At 44.8% G+C, this 16670-nt stretch overlaps 2 protein-coding genes across 3 annotated transcripts; both read left to right on the forward strand.

Moving 5' to 3' along the window:
- Positions 1-857: 857 nt before the first annotated feature.
- Positions 858-7274, forward strand: pgrmc2 (progesterone receptor membrane component 2). Its single transcript, XM_046413487.1, has 3 exons — positions 858-1292; positions 3423-3578; positions 5569-7274. The coding sequence occupies exons 1-3, from the start codon at positions 950-952 to the stop codon at positions 5664-5666; spliced, it is 597 nt and encodes a 198-aa protein (XP_046269443.1). The 5' UTR covers positions 858-949; the 3' UTR covers positions 5667-7274.
- A 765-nt stretch (positions 7275-8039) lies between these two features.
- Positions 8040-16246, forward strand: asmt2 (acetylserotonin O-methyltransferase 2). 2 transcript variants are annotated; one of them, XM_046413486.1, is made up of 10 exons: positions 8040-8877; positions 8983-9073; positions 10141-10315; positions 10700-10829; positions 12473-12541; positions 12651-12769; positions 13225-13362; positions 13953-14075; positions 14249-14412; positions 15623-16246. In XM_046413486.1, exons 2-10 carry the CDS (start codon positions 8993-8995, stop codon positions 15638-15640), a joined length of 1017 nt encoding a protein of 338 aa, XP_046269442.1. In that variant the 5' UTR covers positions 8040-8877; positions 8983-8992; the 3' UTR covers positions 15641-16246. The 2 variants fall into 2 exon arrangements, with proteins under 2 accessions (XP_046269442.1, XP_046269440.1); XM_046413484.1 differs by having other exon boundaries at positions 14249-16246.
- The last annotated feature ends 424 nt before the right edge of the window (positions 16247-16670 follow it).

Genomic DNA, 16670 nt, shown 5'->3' on the forward strand with positions numbered 1-16670 from the left:
TCCTACTTTTACAACCTTAAGAAACATGACACCGACAGATGGAGAAACGGACAAAGTAAATATCTAAAGAAGTTTCTGAAAAGGAGGAATTTACTGGGTTGTTTTCTTGCAAGTAAGTGCCTGGTTGTTACACTACGGGTCGCCTCGCAGGGACAAAACACTGCAATCCAGTCTCTGTTCAGAACGGTGGGCGGGTGTTTTGCTCCCTTCACGCGTCGCTCGGAATTTTCACTCATGTTGAACAGTATGGGGTTTTCAAGTGCTTTTCTACATCATCTGTGATGTTAGTAATCCATGTGGCCTAATAAGTTGGACAATACAAATAAATAAGACAACAAACGATGCAATGAAATAATAAACTTTTTTTTCAGTTTGGCCAAGCTGGTACATACGTATACTGACTGACAGCAATAAACAAATCTCTAATCACAACTATTGATCGGTGTTGGTGCCTGTATTACCTGCGTCACATCTGCAAATCGATGAGCTTGTGTTTGTTTTTATCTACAAGTTTAAAAGTCCGTCGATTTTGCTGAAAGAGTATTTTAAACACTCCGTCTGTCGTGCACTAAGCCGAACATTTACGAAAGTGGGGATAAGTTGGATTTTAATGTCGTAATGTCGTAAATACGTGTTTTAAATGTAGGCTAGTCAGTCCGGACTAGTGCCAGCCTAGTCAAGCGAGCATGAACTGATGAAGCCTCTTGGATGAGAGGTGAAACGTCTTCAAAGACAAATAACTAAGTCCAGTTGCATTCGATTGAATTTCCTTGAGATAACAGGGTAATCGATCATGAAAGTAATCGTCCTCACTGCACAGAGGCACAACCTGCGCCATGCATGCACAATGTAACAGCACGCACCGCTCGTTCAACTAGTGGTTCCGCAATTCCCGGCAGGACATGAACGCAGCATCTGGCCAGGGGCGGGTAGGCGCTAACTGTGCAGTATGGCGGACGATGGAGACAGTTCGAGCGGACCAGTTGACACAAGCGGCGGGCAGGGGGCAGCGGATGAGTCGGACGGGCTCGGCCTCGGTGGGATGTTGCTGAATATCAGTATTTTGGTTCTTGTGGTGGCGGTCTGTCTGGCGGTATACCGGCGGTGGGGCAGGCGGCTCGTCTGTGACGCGGCCCAGGGCGACGAGGCCTCGGCGCTTCCCAAGATGAGGAGACGGGACTTCACTCTGGAGCAGTTGCGGGAGTATGACGGACTCCAGAACCCTCGCATCCTGATGGCTGTCAACATGAAAGTTTTCGATGTGACTAGCGGCAAAAAGTTTTACGGAAAAGGTGAGTTGGCAGCGGGTAGATCTCGAACTGACATCTGGCCGAGTTGGCTGACACGTCCCCGCTTGTGGTGAGTTGTCCTGAACAAAAATTTGGGCGCAAACCGATGTGGTTAGCTTAGCTCTTTTGGCTTTGTCTGTGTTTTTGAATGGGATGCTAGCTGTTAGCTAACGAGCACGGCGTGTGGAGTCGTCACGCCTGTGGTGATTTTTTTTGAACACGTATGAACTTTTTATCCACGTACACGTTGTTAGCCCGTGGAACTTTTTCGGGTTGAGCTCTGGCAGCAGTGTACGGTTTAAACCAGCTAGCCTGCTAACGTTAGCCCGTTAGCTTGTGCACACAGACACACTGCACTGTCTGGATGGCTGGTCTGGAGCCGCCGCTTGTTTACAGTGATGGGACTCTCCGTGCATGGACTTGGGTAACTTTACACCGGTCTTTTAATCTTTAGGGATGTCACTTTTGCCGTGTTTGATAGCGCGGAGGCTAGCTTAGAGAGTAAAAGACGTTTTTAACCTATTGGAGCTCTGTGCAAAGTTGAACATATAATTATAGTTCAGACAAAAACAGCAAAAGAATAACACGAGTCTTTTGTTTTTAAGTCTGAAAAGAATGGCTGGCCTGCTGCTCAACATTTTTTCTGGCCTGGCTGACTCGCCCCTCAGCACTGTAATAAACTATAATTATTCATTCACAGCTGCCTCGCGTGTCATGTGTGCTATGCCACACCGTCAGGACCGAGCAGGCTGCTCAGTGCACCCAGCAGTGACAGACACTTTTAGAGCCACGCCGGAGCTGGCAGGCCCGTATCTTAAATGGTCCGGGTCCTCACAGTGGGCTCGGCGCTGGCTCAGCTCGTTGATCAGTCCACAAGTCAGCTGACGGAACAAAAGCCATTCACGGCATGCTGGGTAACGAAGTGAATGTTAAAAGTAATAGTAAACGAATAAAATATCAAACATTGTCTGTGTTTGGCTTCTGCAAAGTGAGCGTCTGCAGCTTTGCCTTGGTGAACCTTTGCAGTGTTACTTTTATAGAGTTAAAGATTAATTAAAAGTTGGCTAGAGGAGGGTCCTGCTGGAGCTGTCATTTACAGCTGAGGCTCCGGTTTATTATTCAGGCACAGATCTGGCTCAGTGATTTCTTCTTTTGTTGTAAGTCACGATTCACGGCTTCAAAAAAGCAAAGTGAATGTAATGGAGGACAGTACATTGGAAAGCATCAGCGTGTTGCCGCGGCGTCACTCAGGCCTGCTGTGAAGTGGGATGATCAGATTTATCTTGCTCGGTCTTGTAGTTATGCGAGGTAGGAGCACATCTAATCTTTGAGGCGATAAGGCTGCCTTGCTTCACGCTCAGCAGTTTGAACGCCGGACTGGAGTGGTTTTTCCTGTCTTGCACAATTACAAGATGAAAACCTGAGGGCCTGCAGCGTTTTCACATGCTGGTCAGATGATGTTCTGGACGACAGCAGCAGATTAAAACACAGGAAACTTCAGGGGAGGCCTTGTTGATGAACTTTAATCAAGGGTGTTAAACAAGTCTGGTGTCTGTCAGATAACTGGACATTCATTTTAACGACGAATCGCTGCAGCTCTGTTTACCTGCGATGCGTCCTGTGAGGCCGTTCACGGGCGCTCTGAGTTAACCAGAATCCCAGTGAATATTGTATTTCACATCATGATATCACCTCCATATTGATACATCTTTCAGCTCTAACAGCAGCATCTTAAAGACTTTCTGCTTAGTCACCCTCGACGGTTTTCAGGAAAAGAAAAGCTCTTCAGACTTTTGTCCTTCAGTGAACTCACTGTATCCACGCTGCACTCAAGTGGTTTACTTGTTGGCAGTTGTGGAGGATTTTAATGTGAAGCAGCAGCAGTCACATGATGTGGGCTTGAGGTAATCACTAAAGGTTAACTTGTTTGAATGGAGCTGTTTTGGTGCCATTTTTAACTACTTTTATTCTCGCTAAATCAGTTTGGCTGGATAGTTGATTGTGTCCGCTGGTTCATCCCAAGAGTCAGCAGTGGGCTCGGATTAGCTCACATTCAAACACACTAGCTTACCTGTGGGAGAGGATGATAAATCAAGAAACTGCCTGGTTAGACTTGTGTGTTCTTTCTCTCAGATGGTCCTTACGGCATTTTCGCGGGTCGGGATGCTTCGAGAGGCCTGGCCACCTTCTGCCTGGAGAAAGACGCCCTGCGGGACGAGTACGACGACTTGTCAGACCTCAGCGCTGTACAGATGGAGAGTGTGAGGGAGTGGGAGATGCAGTTCATGGGTAGGCTTGCTTCCTGATGTTTCCACCAGAGAAAAATGCTCCTTAGTAATTGATTGGACTCAAATTTCATGGCTCGTCGCCCGTGAAATCCAGTCAAGCTGAGGATCTGTCATACAGGCCCAAGACACAAATGACTTTCTGTGTTTTGGTGCTTGTAAACTTCTGCGAGAGCATTTGCTGCTTCTTTGTGTTGTATTACACTTTGTCCAACGTGTGTTTTGTTATTAAATTAGGAGAATTTAAAGCTGGCTGGTACACAAAGCAGCGTTTGTGAATGGGCTGTTGAACAGTTTCATCCACACTGTCCTCCAGCTGTCATTGCTGTCAGATATATTGTACCCTGCGATTGACTGGCGACCAGTCCAGGGTGTACCCCGCCTCTCGCCCGTAGTCAGCTGGGATAGGCTCCAGCTCCCCCGCGACCCTGATGGATAAGCGGTATAGAAAATGGATGGATGGGAAAAGCTCAGCGCTCAGGAGCGATGTTTCATATTGTGATGCAGGCTGCTCGGGTGTTAATCTGCACAAAAGAGAAAGATGGAGGGTGAAAACTTAGAGCAGATGTGCGTTTATGATGTGCGCACTTATGATGTGCACACTTCAACAATCAGACGTTCATCTGTACACGTCTGCCTGATGTCGTTACAGAAATTCAAAATAAAAACTGTTGGCAGTCAGGAACGTCTTTGATTAACAGCTCTGGAAAACCTGACCAAAATCAGTGAGAATTGGGCATTTTTAAAGTTTTTAACTGGGGACTAAATATCAGTCGAACGGCATAAAAGTATTTTAATGAGCAATTATTCGTTTGAGTAATTTTTAAGGAATAAAAGAGGTTCCTTCCTCTCCAGAGAGCCCAGAAAACGTTGACTCTTCGATGCACTGCAGATTGTCTCTGCGCTCTTGCAGCTGAACCAGCTGGATGGTGAAACGTAACACGTAGCGACTCCACAGTCTGGTAATCACACGGAGGGAAATTAAATCCATAGTCGGGGCTGACTTTTGTGGAGAAGACGTCACGACAGACGTGTTGCATGAAATCAAAAGCAGGAGCATCTGCGATTCTCCCAGGATTGCGTTTCTTTCTGCCCCCGTCTGTCGAGCAAACGTATGAAGAAAAAAAAACAGTATTTGTAGCAAGAACAACAAGCTCATTTCTGAAAAGTTCACCTGAACTTTGGAGGATAGTCGGGACAGAAGTGCAGTAAACGCAAGCTAAAAACATCCTGTGCCAACACATCTGCTGAAAAACAGAACAGGAACCAGCGAAACTGGATGGAAACACAGGCTGCTTTTTCATAGGCTTTTATGTGTCAGTATGTCAGAGCACATAAAGTGTAAACGTGACGCAGTTTTAAACACTAATAAAACTTTACCTCAAAGGTGCTATTTATTGTCAAGTCCGGCGTCCTTTTCGAATCCCGGGTGTCTGATTTTGGACTTAAACCCTCAAAGTAAAATTGGGCCTCTGCTTACTTAAATAACAAGTCTGCTTTGGCACAAATAACACGTGTGAAAACGGACTCGTGGCTTCGGAAGTTGGTGGCCCCCAAATGGTGACAGCTAAAAAAAAAATAAAAATTAAAAATATCCATCAAAATTTTCCAGAAGTGAAGGTGAACCTTTCAAACGTCTCATTTTGTCCAAATCAGAGATTCACCTTATCATCCCACAAGCTGCGCTGAAGAGAGTTTTTACTGCTGTGCTTTGTTTTCAGGGACAGGAAACTGAATATTCTGGCTTTGAACTGTTTGAATGTGTCTACCTGCACTTTTCTGACATTTTTCATCTTTTCTTGCTTTTGGTCAGATCAGATGATGGTGTCAAAAGACAAATCGATGGTCCAAATAGTTTGTGATTAATTTCCTGCGGCTGCCGAAACGATTAAGTGACTGATTGTTCACACTGCAGCGTACACTAACGGCCCTTAGGAGGATGTTGCTCCTGCTGAAGCTTCACTCTTAACGCGAGTTTCATCGATATCTTCCAGAAAAATACGATTACGTCGGGAGGTTGCTGAAGCCCGGAGACGAGCCGTCGGAGTACACGGACGAGGAGGACATCAAGGACCATCTGAAACACGACTGAGCGGCTCCATCACACCGACCAAAGCCTGGAGCCCCGAACAGCTGCGACAGACCGCCTCCCCCCAGACCTCCTCCTCCTCCTCCTCCTCCTCCTGCCCCATCGCTCTACCAGCCGCTCCTTTCCCCCCAACTCCCCAAACTCTTCACGTCCTGAATCTGTCCGGTGGCGTGGCTGTTCTGGAAGGGCAAGCCTCAACGCCCAGACCTCCCTCCCTCTTCATCCTGCGACAACAGGGGGCTTTTTTTAAGGACAGAAAACACGTCCGGCGGGGAGAGAGAGGGCTTGTGCCATTATAGGTGTATTTGAAACAAAACCACAAAATATCGTAGTCATTTTGTCCAGAGGGGGGGACACCGCGGTCGCCGCCGAGTGCTGGGTGGAAGTTGGTCACAGGTAGTCAGAGAAACACGTTGGTCAAAGGTGATCAGTGGATCAGGATGGGGAAACAGATTTCTCTCTCTCTCTCTCTCTCTCTCTCTCTCTCTTCTTTTTCTTGTGTTTTTTTTAAATATTTGGTTCAGTCACGTCGCACCTGAAACTGCTTCAGCTTCGGACAGCTCATCAATCACTTCTGTCTTTCGGTTCAAATCATTTCGCCCTGTTTTCCGGCGGGCGGCGCTGTGGTCTGAACGGCGCTGTGGAGACTGGCAGGGCGTCGTATTTTCCTGTTGTGTTTGTAGTGTATGCACTACTAGTTTTCTTTGTTTGTCACCATGTGATTGTATTTGTTGAGTAGCATCGAGGGAGGGAAGGTTTTTTTGTTTTGTTTTGTTTTGGGTTTATTTTATTTTTTTTGTTTTGTTTGTTTTTTTGATGCATTTGGGGGTTTAAAGGTCCTTTGCCATATGAATCTCGTTTTGAATCACATCAGACGGACTGAATCACTGATCAGGAATACAAAGGGAAGGTGATAAGGCAGTCCCAATCAATCGACTCAATTGTTTACATGCCTCACAAGCCAGCTGTAAGTCTGTAGATTCCCCTGAAAATGGTCCAAGTATTAATTGTGCCTTATTTTGTTTGTTGCGTCAGTCCCAGCGGAGGAGGCGAGCGGAGGGATGGAGGTGTCGGTTTTTCCCAGACTTTAGAAGAAGGCAAACGTTCTGTGAGTCGTCTGCGCACAGACTGTAATTTTCTCCCACGTCACGAGCTTTGTAAATAGACCGTATGAATTACTCAGTGTTACTGCCATATTTATGTAGTCGATGAACTCCATATATGTATAATGCTGTGTTGTACTGGCCAAAACCCCCATGATTTGTTTTGTTTTGTTTTGTTTTTCTCTTTTTGTTCTTAACTTCTTTTTAAACGTGGGTGAATTTCCAAAAAAAAATTAAACAAATAAATAAAAAGAAAGGAGCGTTGGCAGAGTGCTGCAGGGCGGGACCGGGGAGCTGTTCTTGCTTTTTGGAAGACGTTGCTTATCCTGTAAATATATCTATCATTTTATTAAAGCATGTGCACCAACAAAGTGAGCTATGCCACCGATTCACACCACGTCGTGTATTTAAATGTTGGCTGTGTGTGTGTGTGCGCGTGCGTGTCCGCGTGACCGAGACAGGAAGGGATTTGTTCATGCATAATAAATCGATTTGGTTAATAACTGAAGATGTCTGGAATTTATTTGCCTTTAAAGACGACTCGTCTGGGTCACTACCAGGAATCTTGTTTTGATAGTCCATTAAAACGTCTCACAGTACGCGTCAGGTGAAGCGTGTCTCGTTCACCTCCAGGGAGGAAGATGACGTAGAGACAGGAATGTGGCGCGAGGGCTGAGACGTCATCCTCGGCCTGTGAGGTCCAGCTGCTCCGAGTGTATTTACAGGTAAAAAATGAACTTGTATCTGCTGTAATAAGGGTCGTCCCCCCCTCTGCAATCCGAAACCAGATCAGGAGAAGGCCTGAAGTGGTCTGGGACGCTTCAGGGCGGGACGAGAACAGGAAACAAAAGTGATGACGAGAAGAGAGACTTTCAGATTAATGTGCGACTTTTCCCACTATTAGTAAGCACGACGTCAGAGATCAGGTGTTGCCTTTGAACGAAACAGTGGGAGCGGAAGTGGTCCTTTGCTTTGCTGTAAGTGACGGTGCACAGAGCAGAAATACACAAAACCTCACAGACGAGTCTGCAGGGACACGTCGGTGGTCGGCTGTCCAGACGGAGAGCAGATCCCAAACACCGGGAGGCAGTCTGCCTTCAGTCCGCGCTCAGGGCGCCACGGCTCCACTTCACCTTCAACAGATCGCCGTGCTGCTGTCCTGATGTGCACAACATCATCTAAAACGGAGACAAACAGACACGTGGTGCTGTCTGCGCTGTGAGTTGCAGACTTTTGGAGATACCAGCTGCCTTCTCCATCATAACAGAACATCTGCTCACGATGAGCTGCTGCACAAAGAAAATAGTTCCTACACCAAACTGTGGATTATGTGAGATAAGATCAGATGACCAGGTCAGGATTTACCGACCGAAACACTGAGTTTTTCAAACATATTTTTTGACACTGCAGCCGTAGTTAAGTGTCACCTACTTTCATTAAACTTACTTAGATTAGCTGGAAAATACAAAGAATGTATTTAAAGTTAAATGCAAAAAACCTTTACATCCAGTGGAGTAGCATTTCAGAGTGTGGTATTAGTACTTTTACTTAAGTAAAAGATCTGAATGTGTCTTCCACCGCCAGTTATCAAAGAAAAGTACTTTCTCCTCTGAAGTGTAGTGAAGTAGAAGTACACAAAAGAAATACTAAGGTAAGTACAAAGCTGTAGCTGAAAACAGAACTTGAGTAAATGTATTTGGTCACTTTCCAACCACTGAAACAACTTCATCAATGTTCATTCATGTGAAGATGATGAAATTCTCCACATTAATAAAACGCCGTGTCGTCAGCAGCAGCTCAACAGCGCCCCCCCAGTTGCTGCGGATGAACCCGGAACTGCACCCCGACGCTGAGTAATCTGTGCGAGTGCGTGCGTGTCTGTGGGTGTGTTCAGGTCGATCTACTCGTTGCTGATGCTTCATGATCATCACAGCTCCGGGTCCCACCGTCACTCTCAGGTCTGGAGACGGGATTGGTTTTATCCGCTGGTGATCCGTCGACCGAACTGATCCCGACATCCCAAACACACCACCGACATCTTGGCTGTTTTTGCTCAAAACACCACCCGTCTCCTCCCCACGGACCGAGTCGCTCTCAGAGGCTTTTAGCAGGTGAGTGACTGCCCTAAAGACAAACGGGTTCGTCCAGGCGGGTGGTAGCTGTTGGGTGGATTCCTGACTCACGTCCGGCTGTGTTTTGGTCTGTGGGTCCATCAGGAGGGCAGTCATGGCAGAGCACCTGTCCCAGAGCGAGCTGGACTACCCCTTCAAACTCCTGGAGTATTTCAACGGCTTCAGGGTCTCCAAGGTACCCTTTCAGACTTTACGTTTATATTGAGTAGCGTACCTTTGGTGGCTGCTGACATTTTTTAATTATTGATTCTTTTGCTTACTGCTGCAGAAAGTCAGTATTTGACTTACAAACCGAAAGCGACGGGATATTCAGTGTAATATCATGCAAAGAATTCACATCAGCTAATTCCGGTTAAGTTCTGTAACAGCTGGTTTAGATTTCATAGTTGATAAAATTTGCTCATGGAAAGTTGTTTCCAGTGTAATGAAGAAGAGAGGGTCATGACCTCGCTGTGTAAGGCCACCTGACCTCTTCATGGAGTCATGGAGTCTTCGACAGCAGCCCAAGCGCAGGCGACGGGATGAAAATGCAACCCGAGGCAGGTGGAAATTAGTGAGAAGATTAAAAGCCCGTTTTGCTTCACTTGGCTGCATACCCACAGCGTTTTGAACTCGGGTGGCAGGGGCAGATGTGCTGCAGCGGCATGCAGGGCTCACCTCAGCAAACATCCTGTCCGTTTGTCCATTGCATAAAGCAACACAGACAGACAGAAGACGTGTGGAGTCTCTCTAACATAGAATACCATAAACTACTGGAAAAACTGTTTAAATCTGCTTCAGTCAGCTTCTGAAGGCGTCTGTATGTAGCATGCTAGCTTTTGTTATTTAGCACAGTCCTGCAGGTTATTAGGCAGAAGATTTGACCTGATGGTGACACTAGATGTTAAGGTCAGGGGGTGCTGATGTTATTACAGGTCATCCTGAGAGGACTGTGAATTCATGTACCAAAATGTAATGACAATTTTACTAAGAAACGCTAATGCCAACCCCGTGCTGGCGCTAGATGAAGAGTCAGGGGTTCATCAAAAGTGGGATTCGTCATCTGGGGAACATGAATGTCAGTACAAAGTGTCATGCCAATCCATGCAGCAGTTTGTGAGATGTTTCAGTCTGGACCAACACGGTGGGACGACCGGCCGACCGACCGGCCGACCGACCGGCCAACCGACCGGCCAACCGACCGACCAGCCATATCGCTAAGTCTTTGTCCCAGTACGGAGATGTTGATGTTCATCCCTCCAGGTAATATTTTCAGCATGTGAGCTGGGACTGTTTGACCTCCTGCTGAAGTCCCAGGAGGCCCTCAGTGCCCAGCATGTAGCCCAGGAGCTGAGCACCAGTGTGGACGGGATGGAGAGGCTGCTGGACGCGCTGGTGGGCATGGAGATCCTGGAGGTTGAGACCACAAACGGGACAGGTGAGAAGGGGGACAGGAAAGACAGAATGGACTGTATTAGCCACGTATCAGCTTATCCAGTACACACTGCTGACTGTACTGTAAACCACCTGAGGAAAAATGTTTGTTGTTAATGTTAAAATCACCCAGAAATAGTGAAGAACACTGTTACCTTTTCCCCAAGTCCAGTTGATTAGGTATCATTAAATTTCAATTTACACATTTGACTGGGGAATATTTGGTACTTGGTTTGCTCCAGTCGTTTCAGTTTTTCTTTGTTTCAGTCGCCGTGAACTGACCGTAAAACACAGAGTTTGTCTGCTTGCATGACCGCTGCTGAAACTGTAACTCATGACACACGACCGATTTAACTTTCCTCAATGTGAACGTCTTTTGTCCAAACAGCTTTGTACAGCAGCACTGATGTGGCAAATCTTTATCTGGCTAAAGGCAGCGCCAAGTCTCTCCATGACGCGATCATCTACCAGTCTCAGACCATCTACCCGCTGTGGAACAACGTAACGGACGCCGTCAGGTCAGTGGGCTCAGCTGGGACAAGGTCAGGTGATTACCAGGCGGCACAAATCCTGCCAAGTTACTGGGTTGCATTAACACACATGTGAAAACGTGATATGAGCTAAATGTAGCACACTTGGTACCAGACTCCTGGATATGCAGCCTCACTAGAGGCAGAAGTCCACCCAGTGAGGTCACCTGTACAGCAGGTGAAGAGAGCTGCTCTGTGGATGTAATGACGTGAAAAGATTCTGCCTTTATCTTAAATGTTTTATGGAACTAATCTCATTAGCCATGTATATGTATATATACATATACATATCCGTGGATATTAAAGGGACATTTCACCCCAGAAAAGACGGGTGAAATGAGTAAGAAGGAACCTGCTATCACTACATAGCAGGTTCCTTCTTACTCTTTCTTTTTTTTTCTCCCTGCTGAAAGGGTTTTTGGGAGAATTTAAGCACAGTGTCATACAATATACAGATCATGAACTGACTGCTTCTCTTTGACTCTTAAGGCAGAAGAGTGAGCTCTGGTGGATAGTTTTGTTTGAAAGGTAATAAATGCATTGCAGGTCTGTGGAATATTCCATACTGACTTAAAATATACAAATATCTCCTTAGCAGATTCAAAACCATCAGACCGCACCTTGGCCTCAAGTGCAACCACCGAGTCCTTTTCCCATAATTCCCTTGTTCTGTTGACATTAACACTGGAGATTTCCATAAAAATGAATTTTCTATTGCTAAAGGCAGGAAACGCGAGAAGGACACTTTCAGGTGAGCTTATCATTAGCTGGTCTGTTGGATATGTACAGTTTGCTTTTAATAAGGCCTTTAGAAAGGCTACACACCTAGCAGTCATGGAATAGGTCGTGGTTAATGAAACATCATTGACAAGCTCACATCTAATTACGGGTTTAATGTTGCAAGCCAACATCTGGACTACAAAGCTCTGCTGAGGGCTGCAGACAGCTTGACATTTGAAATAAATAAAAAGTGAAATAAAGCTTCTGAGTGTATACCTTCAGTGCATGATACTCTGAACGCCACGGGACGGCGACTCTAATCCCTCCGAGCTCCAGGAAGTAAGCTCACATCCCATTCACTGCTCAACAGGTTTGCCTCAGGCTGCCGCCCACAGCTCATCTGGACGGTCGTTTGTGTTCGGGGAAATATTGAGACCAGTTTGTCAGCCGTACGCAACATTACTGACTCAGAGTCTTGCTGGCTTAACCTCAGGTGGACTTGTTCATCTCTGGTTGCCAAGTCGTATCGAAGGTTCGTCCTATTTACTGGAGTAGTGTTTCCATTGCACAAGGCGATGTTGGACGGTTGATGAGGATGGTTGTTCCAGGTATTAGTCAAACCCTCAGATGTTATCAGAGAAATGCAGCTTTCAGTTTGGAAAAACTTCAAAATTTGATGGCCAAACCCATGAAAATATAAATGGATGTTTTTGATTTGGTATAGACAGGATGATGTCCGATGAAGGTGTCCAACATCAGGACATTAATGGAAATGAGGTTCCATGGGGGAGCCCATAAGGGAAGGGACTTCGACTCTCTGGCTGTGCCTCTGAGAACTTAACTCCACTGAGGGAAACTAAGAACAAACAATTGAGGAAAGTCATTTTCATTCGTGTTTTCCCACCACACAGGGAGGGGAAGAATCAGAACGAGAAGACCTTTGGCCTTCCATCGGAGGATGTTTTCCAAACTATTTACAGGTTGGTGTTGGCTTCGTTGCAGCAGATGTTTAAGTGTAAAATAACTTCATCATCATGTAGTGTTCAAATCTTTGGTGTCGTATTATTGATTGCAAACCATTGGACCCAGATCAGAGGAGCAGATGCTTAAATTCATGGGTCTGATGAACTCCTCGTGGGTTCTTGACGGACACGACATTGTGACCGCGTTCAACCTCTCCTGCTTTCGCAGCATAGTCGATCTCGGAGGTATGTATCATAATAAAATCTGATCGGTCAGATCGATAGTTACCCATCAGGCTTGTCCAGAAAGTGTGTTATTTCACGTGTGTTGTTTCCCCTCCTTCACACACACACATTATTCTGCGTGAACAAGATAAGTTTTCCTCTATTGTCCTTCAATGGGGAAATTCACATTGTTACAGCAGCAAAGTGGATAGTGAAAACAGACATCCATAAAAAACTATTTACATCAGTGAAGAATAGTAATATAAAACATTATGTACAAAGAAGACAACAAAAACAAACAACAGCAGATAACGACACAACAGCAGCAGTTGCACATGGGCTAATAAATTGCACAGTGGAATAGTGAAATATTGCACATTATTGTTATTAATGCAGAGATGCAGTCACAGTAGTGATTGAGTCATGATTGTGAGCGTGTGTGTGTGTGTGTGTGTGTGTGTGTGGTCTACTCCCAGGTTGCACTGGCGCTCTGGCCCGTGAGGTGGCGAAGGCGTATCCGTCCTCCTCCGTCACCGTGTTTGACCTCCCGCAGGTTGTGAAAATGGCTCAGAAACATTTCTGTCAGGACGACGAAGCCGTCGCATTTCAAACAGGTGAGCCTCGTTTGGCCTCGTTCAGGTGACCCGAGCAGCCTTTGTGTGGACTGTTTCAGGAGAAATTAAACAGAATGACAGAAGGTAAAACGAGAGCTGGGTTATATCTGTTGTTTAAGAATTAACTCATTGTATATAATATATAGATATATTATATTTATTAGTGGTTTTTTTTACCTTTCTGTGATTTGCACAGCATTTTAAATACCAGCGTCGTATTTAATCAATGCACTCATTAAATAAAAAATTGCGTTACAAAAAGGATCGATTTTTATCATTTATTTTTCACAATTATTTACATTGGAAGCGTTTGCATTTATGTATGTATGCATATTTTTGAATTGTACAGACACATTTTACTGGGTCCACCTTCCCTAAACTAATGCAGTCTGAAGTAAAGCTGTTTTCGTTGAGGTTGTAAGGTTGAAAACTGTTTTAGTGTAGCTGTAACGTTATAACCTTGACGAGGGGAGGATTCAGTGCGGGCCTGTTTTAGATTTAGCCAGGTGTACCTGATAAAATGGACGCTGAGCGTACATTTGTCCGAAGTCGCGCCTCGAGTGGTCACGTATTTTCTGTTGTATACGCAGGAGATTTCTTCAGCGGTGAAATCCCTCCTGCTGACCTGTACATTCTGGCCAGAATCATTCATGACTGGCCTGAAGAGAAGTGCCTGATCCTGCTGAAGAAGATCTATGACACCTGTAAACCAGGTGAGATGAAGAGTGTGTATACCTGTGTATTCATGTGGCATAGAAGAGACTTTCAGGATTATGGACTTGTCCATCAATTGCTGGTCTAAACAAGAACCATATCAAACACATTTTACCACCCTGCTCTTCAGTACTCTGTCCACTCTGTTTGTCCACGTTCGTCCTCCTGGCAGGCGGCGGCGTCCTGCTGGTGGAGTGCTTGCTGTTCGAGAACCGACGAGGGCCCATCATGGCTCAGCTCTTCTCCCTCAACATGCTGTTGCAAGCAGACGGCAAGGAGCGTCCACCATCCGAGTACACCAGCATGCTCAACAGGGCTGGCTTCTGCAACGTTCAGGTGTGCCGGACCGGCAAGTCCTACGACGCCATCCTGGCCATCAGATGAGCTCGTTTGGGAGGTGGACGTAAACATAAGCTATGAAAAAAAACTGTAGCCAGACCAGTTTATGTTGTTATGATTACAGTTCAGTATTTTTCTTACTAAAATAGACATTTTCTGGAGTGAAGTTCCTGCTGGATAAAATGTTTTATCAACACTTCCCTCTTAAAGTAATGCATAAAGTAAATACATGTTTCTGCATCTTCGTAAAGAATGAGAGAAGTTGCATTAGATTTAGTGGAATCAGTTCAGGTTAAAAGACTAGCTTCTGGGAAATACACTAATTTCCTTTCAGCCAGGTAGCTTAGCTTAGTTTAGCTTAGCATAAAGACTGAAAACAAGTGGAAACAGCTAGCCTAGCTCTGGCCAAAGGCAACAAAATCTACACATGGAAAAGCACAACCAGTTCCCATCAATAAGCGTGCTTTTGTATCTTGTTTGTTTTATCTACAAAAATTTGTGGTTTCTGGGTATTTCAAGTCTTTAAGCTGAGCTAAGCGAACTGGCTCCTCCTCCTTTTAATGTCAGCTGGTCACAGCCACCTGTATATATACCAGAATCAAACACTGAATAGTGCTGGGTATCATTTCAGATTATTATTTTATCATTGGTCACGAGCATATAAAGATGGCTGACGCATTTCCACTTCTTCCCACTCTGCCAAAACGAAACCAAAATATCCTGGACACGAGTGCTGCCATCTTGTTCTGGTGACATCATTCTTGAATTTCCCTCAGGATCAATAAAGTATCTATCTATCTAAAAAAAATGACACTTCAACACATATCAGTATTAAAATTACTTAAAATGAGGAAAAAAATTATTTGACATGTATTTAACATGTTTTTAGTTTGCTTGATTTGCTTCATTTAGCAGATGAAGCCACCAGGGGGCGATACTGGTGTTTTGGCTTCATTTCTGCGTAGCTCTAATGTCGTCCATCTTCATGTACAGCCAGTAGTCACAATGTTTCTGGTGTATTCCAGAAATTATAAATCAATAAATGACAAATTTGGAAAAGATTATTTTTTACTATTTAAGATGAAAACCAACAATTTCTTATCATGTTTTTTTTAGGGAAATATAAAAACAAAAAGGTAAAAATCCAGCTGTGTGTTGAGATGTTATGACTGTGTTATGATGTTATGTTGTAACTGTGTTTTCCCAGCTTTCTGGTTCACCATGATGAGTTCAGGGTCCCTCTCAGACTGCATGTCGATCAGCTCGCTCAGCAAGCTTTAGCTTTCCTCCGTCCTTCCACTGCTGGTGTTAAAAAGTTCTCATTTTTAATCTGTCAGTCAAAGTGTGACTTTGTAGTCGAAGGAAGAATCACTGTAGTAGTTATTTTTTTTAACTGTTCTTATTTATGTTTGGTGAATTTCCAGAACATCAGAAAGTAGTTTACATCATCTCTGCTCTATATTATCACTAAAAATGTATTAAATACATGCAGAATAACAGTGTGTGAGGAGCAGGAAAAGAAATTCTGTTTACATTATTTTCTGTGAATTACATGTTATCATGCAGTAAGGTACAGGTCAGTCCACATGCTGGCAGGACGCATCCTGCACATTAAATCAAAGAAATGCATCTGGTTTGGTCTTTGGAAAGAGTTTTTTTTTTTTAATGTTGTTCTTATTAATAAATCAGTGAGTATGTCGGGTTTGGGGTTAGTTTTAATGTAGCAGTCTTTTGTTATTGCTGTTTTTCAGTGGTGGGAGAAATATTAAGATCCTGTACTTGAAGAATTTCCCTTTGGGGATAAATAAAGGAATTCTGATTCTGAATCTGATGTGCTAATACCACACTGTGAACTACTCCACTATAATTAAGGATACATTTCTGATGCAGACAAAACAAGCTCAAATTTGATTTCTTTGATTTCTGCCAGGGTGAACAGCATAAATCAGCAGGAATCAATCAGAACTGATTCCTGCTGATGTGAACAGACATGCAGGACTGCAGATTTGACTGTTATATGGGAAGATGATTCAGTCAAAGCTCTCGTTTGCCTTCTTGGCCTCGGCCTGACAAGCTGACGGACCGTCACTGTCGTCAACATGGCAAACAGTTCAAGAAGTGAACACCTGCAGCTCTGTTTCACTCACTGTGACGATGGACCGCCGTGTCTGTGACATTTCCTGTCGTTCAGCAGTGTCACGTCAGGTCACAGTCCAGACCTGTTCATACTGATGTCAGATATCACATACAGAGAC

The sequence above is a fragment of the Scatophagus argus genome, chromosome 15, assembly GCF_020382885.2.
Source record: "Scatophagus argus isolate fScaArg1 chromosome 15, fScaArg1.pri, whole genome shotgun sequence".
Taxonomy (NCBI): Eukaryota; Metazoa; Chordata; class Actinopteri; family Scatophagidae; genus Scatophagus; species Scatophagus argus.

What these genes read in the sequence shown, in the direction of transcription:
- pgrmc2 (XM_046413487.1), top strand. Translation starts at nt 950, where the DNA reads ATGGCGGACGATGGAGACAGTTCGAGCGGACCAGTTGACACAAGCGGC. An exon ending in CAAAAAGTTTTACGGAAAAG is followed by an intron (nt 1,293 to 3,422) that starts GTGAGTTGGCAG and finishes TCTTTCTCTCAG; the next exon opens with ATGGTCCTTACGGCATTTTC. An exon ending in GTGGGAGATGCAGTTCATGG is followed by an intron (nt 3,579 to 5,568) that starts GTAGGCTTGCTT and finishes GATATCTTCCAG; the next exon opens with AAAAATACGATTACGTCGGG.
- asmt2 (XM_046413484.1), top strand. Translation starts at nt 8,993, where the DNA reads ATGGCAGAGCACCTGTCCCAGAGCGAGCTGGACTACCCCTTCAAACTC. An exon ending in TGAGACCACAAACGGGACAG is followed by an intron (nt 10,316 to 10,699) that starts GTGAGAAGGGGG and finishes TTGTCCAAACAG; the next exon opens with CTTTGTACAGCAGCACTGAT. An exon ending in AGCCGTCGCATTTCAAACAG is followed by an intron (nt 13,363 to 13,952) that starts GTGAGCCTCGTT and finishes TTGTATACGCAG; the next exon opens with GAGATTTCTTCAGCGGTGAA.